General features: G+C 39.9%; 1 protein-coding gene across 3 annotated transcripts in view; it reads right to left on the bottom strand.

Moving 5' to 3' along the window:
* Positions 1-362: 362 nt before the first annotated feature.
* Positions 363-2,122, bottom strand: part of LOC117591481 (armadillo segment polarity protein) — a 14,557-nt gene continuing 12,797 nt past the window's right edge. For 2 of the 3 annotated variants that reach the window (XM_034284767.1, XM_034284766.1), the window contains exon 7: positions 363-885. In XM_034284767.1, coding sequence (XP_034140658.1) covers positions 611-885 — 275 coding nt within the window. In that variant the 3' untranslated portion in view covers positions 363-610. The remainder of the gene's footprint in view (positions 886-2,122) is intronic. The other variant, XM_034284768.1, reaches the window with a different exon arrangement.

Below are 2,122 nucleotides of genomic sequence, written 5' to 3'. Positions count from 1 at the left end.
ATTGCACAGAACGTGCAGGGAAAAAGTACCAATTTTATTTCTGTTTTAAATATCTCATAAATTGGAAAATACGATTAACTGATCCAATTTTTTTGATGCATTTTATTTAGTAGTCTTTTTACCACGTGTTCTGTAATATGAACGATATCTAGTGGTTGGCGATATCTTCTAAATCTAGATGTAGTCCTGAGTGCCGGGTATAAAAGTTATGACGCGTAAGAAGCGTCTCACACGTCCCTTCTCGTTCATTCGTAATTTCGTCAGAGAAATGCCCATATGTAAGCGTTTGCCCCTCTTGGATCTGCTGCGATCCCCCACTAACTTGAAAGAAGTGAAAGAATATGGAAGAATTTGGGGAAATGTACGAGTTCTATTGCAAACATTTGTTTAATTTTTCATTTCATTTATGTGGGTAATATGTAATGCATCATATAATATGCTTTATGCCGTTGTAGTTGTATTATAATTAATATATATGTTTATGTTTATGCATGTGTGTGGGTGTGTGGTAATAGCCTCTTCCACTGGTGCCATCGCATCACGGAGCCGTTCGGGATCGTACGCCTGCCCATGCTTCCGGCCAGGGGAAGAGAGCAATAAATGTGTGTTTCTAACAGTCGGTATCGTACCAGGCAGCCAAGTTATTGTTGTCGTTGGGTGGAGTCGGCATGGCATCCAAGTCGAAGCTCAATGTACCGGCATCGATCTCGCCGACGTCCATGTCCATGGAATAGGGCGATGTTGGTGCCCCGCTGGGTGGGACGACAGCACCGCTGCTTGCGCTAGCACTGTTAACACCTCCGCTGTTACCAGCAGCGCCCCCACCGCCCACCGGGCTGCTGATCTCCAGACCCTGCATCGAATCTATTGGTAGAGTATCATATCCTGCGAAAAAACGATAGAGCGATGGGGAAATAGAGAATACAGACAAAAGTTAGATTAGTGCGTTTGCCCCTACAAGGGTCCTCCCATAAACTAATAATTAAACGTCGTAAACATAAAGTAAACACATAAATCAGCCGCTCCTTAATAATTTCCCAGCGTCAACTACGGCTGCAATTCCCATTCGTTTGGAGCATTTTGACACATCTGCATGCAATTCGCTCTTACATATCATTTGAAGATTATATATGAATACAAAAATGCGTGTATAGATATGTACATATGTATAAGTATATATAAATAAGAGTAACATGCAAAATGAACCAGACTGAACCGAACTAAAGGGTGATTATCTCCTCGCACCTCGCATTACGCTGCATAATGAATATTCGAATGAAAGCAAACTGAAGAAATGTAAATTAATTAACGGCAAAGGAAAAAACATTTAAAAGTAATAACACAAATAGGACCTGCTTTCTCAGTCAGCGAGGAGCCGTTGGAGCGCACCTAGAATCAACGGAAATTTTTGGAAAAAAGAGCAGAGAAAAATATGAAAGTGTTCCTAACGAGAAACTCTTACAGAGAAAAACAAATGCAACACGCTAAATCTTGTAAGGGTTGAATTGCCAATTAATTGTGTGTTGCTGGGTGTTTTTTCGTACATATGCATGTAGATGTGTTTGTATGTACCTAAATAAGTGCGTAAAAGGTGCGAACATGTGTATGTATGAATTATGCACATTTCCGGTTTATGTACATGGACATGGCCCGATCTACATATGTACATACATATGCCTTAAGTTGATAATACATTTTTGTTGAAAAAGATCAAAACTCTTTTTTAACCGTTTATATTTTTTAATTTTGATGTACTGTGGTTTTTTAATTGAAATAGAATGCATATAGAATTGAAGTCCTGCATTTATGCACTCAAATTTTACCTCGTTGAAACAATGCTTTAATTGGATAGAACTCTTGGATGAAGAGTGAGATAGCGAAAGAAATTATGGTCAGGTATGACGGGAACAGACACGGAAAGACAGGGTCAGCAAAGAAAAGAGATTGGGAGTACGATTGTCATTATCAGTATTGGATTTAAAAATTTTGATTGCGTGGTTGAATGCTAATTGATATGCACGTCGTTTACTTTAAGAAATTAAAATCAGAATGAAGAATTGCAAGACAGGAAGGACTTTGGGAAGGGGGGGGGGGGGGGGGGGGGGGGGGGGGGTGAGGGTAA

The sequence above is a fragment of the Drosophila guanche genome, unplaced genomic scaffold, assembly GCF_900245975.1.
Source record: "Drosophila guanche unplaced genomic scaffold, DGUA_6, whole genome shotgun sequence".
NCBI lineage: Eukaryota > Metazoa > Arthropoda > Insecta > Diptera > Drosophilidae > Drosophila > Drosophila guanche.
The sequence above is the reverse complement of the archived record's forward strand: the minus strand, read 5'-3'. Positions and strand labels throughout refer to the sequence as shown.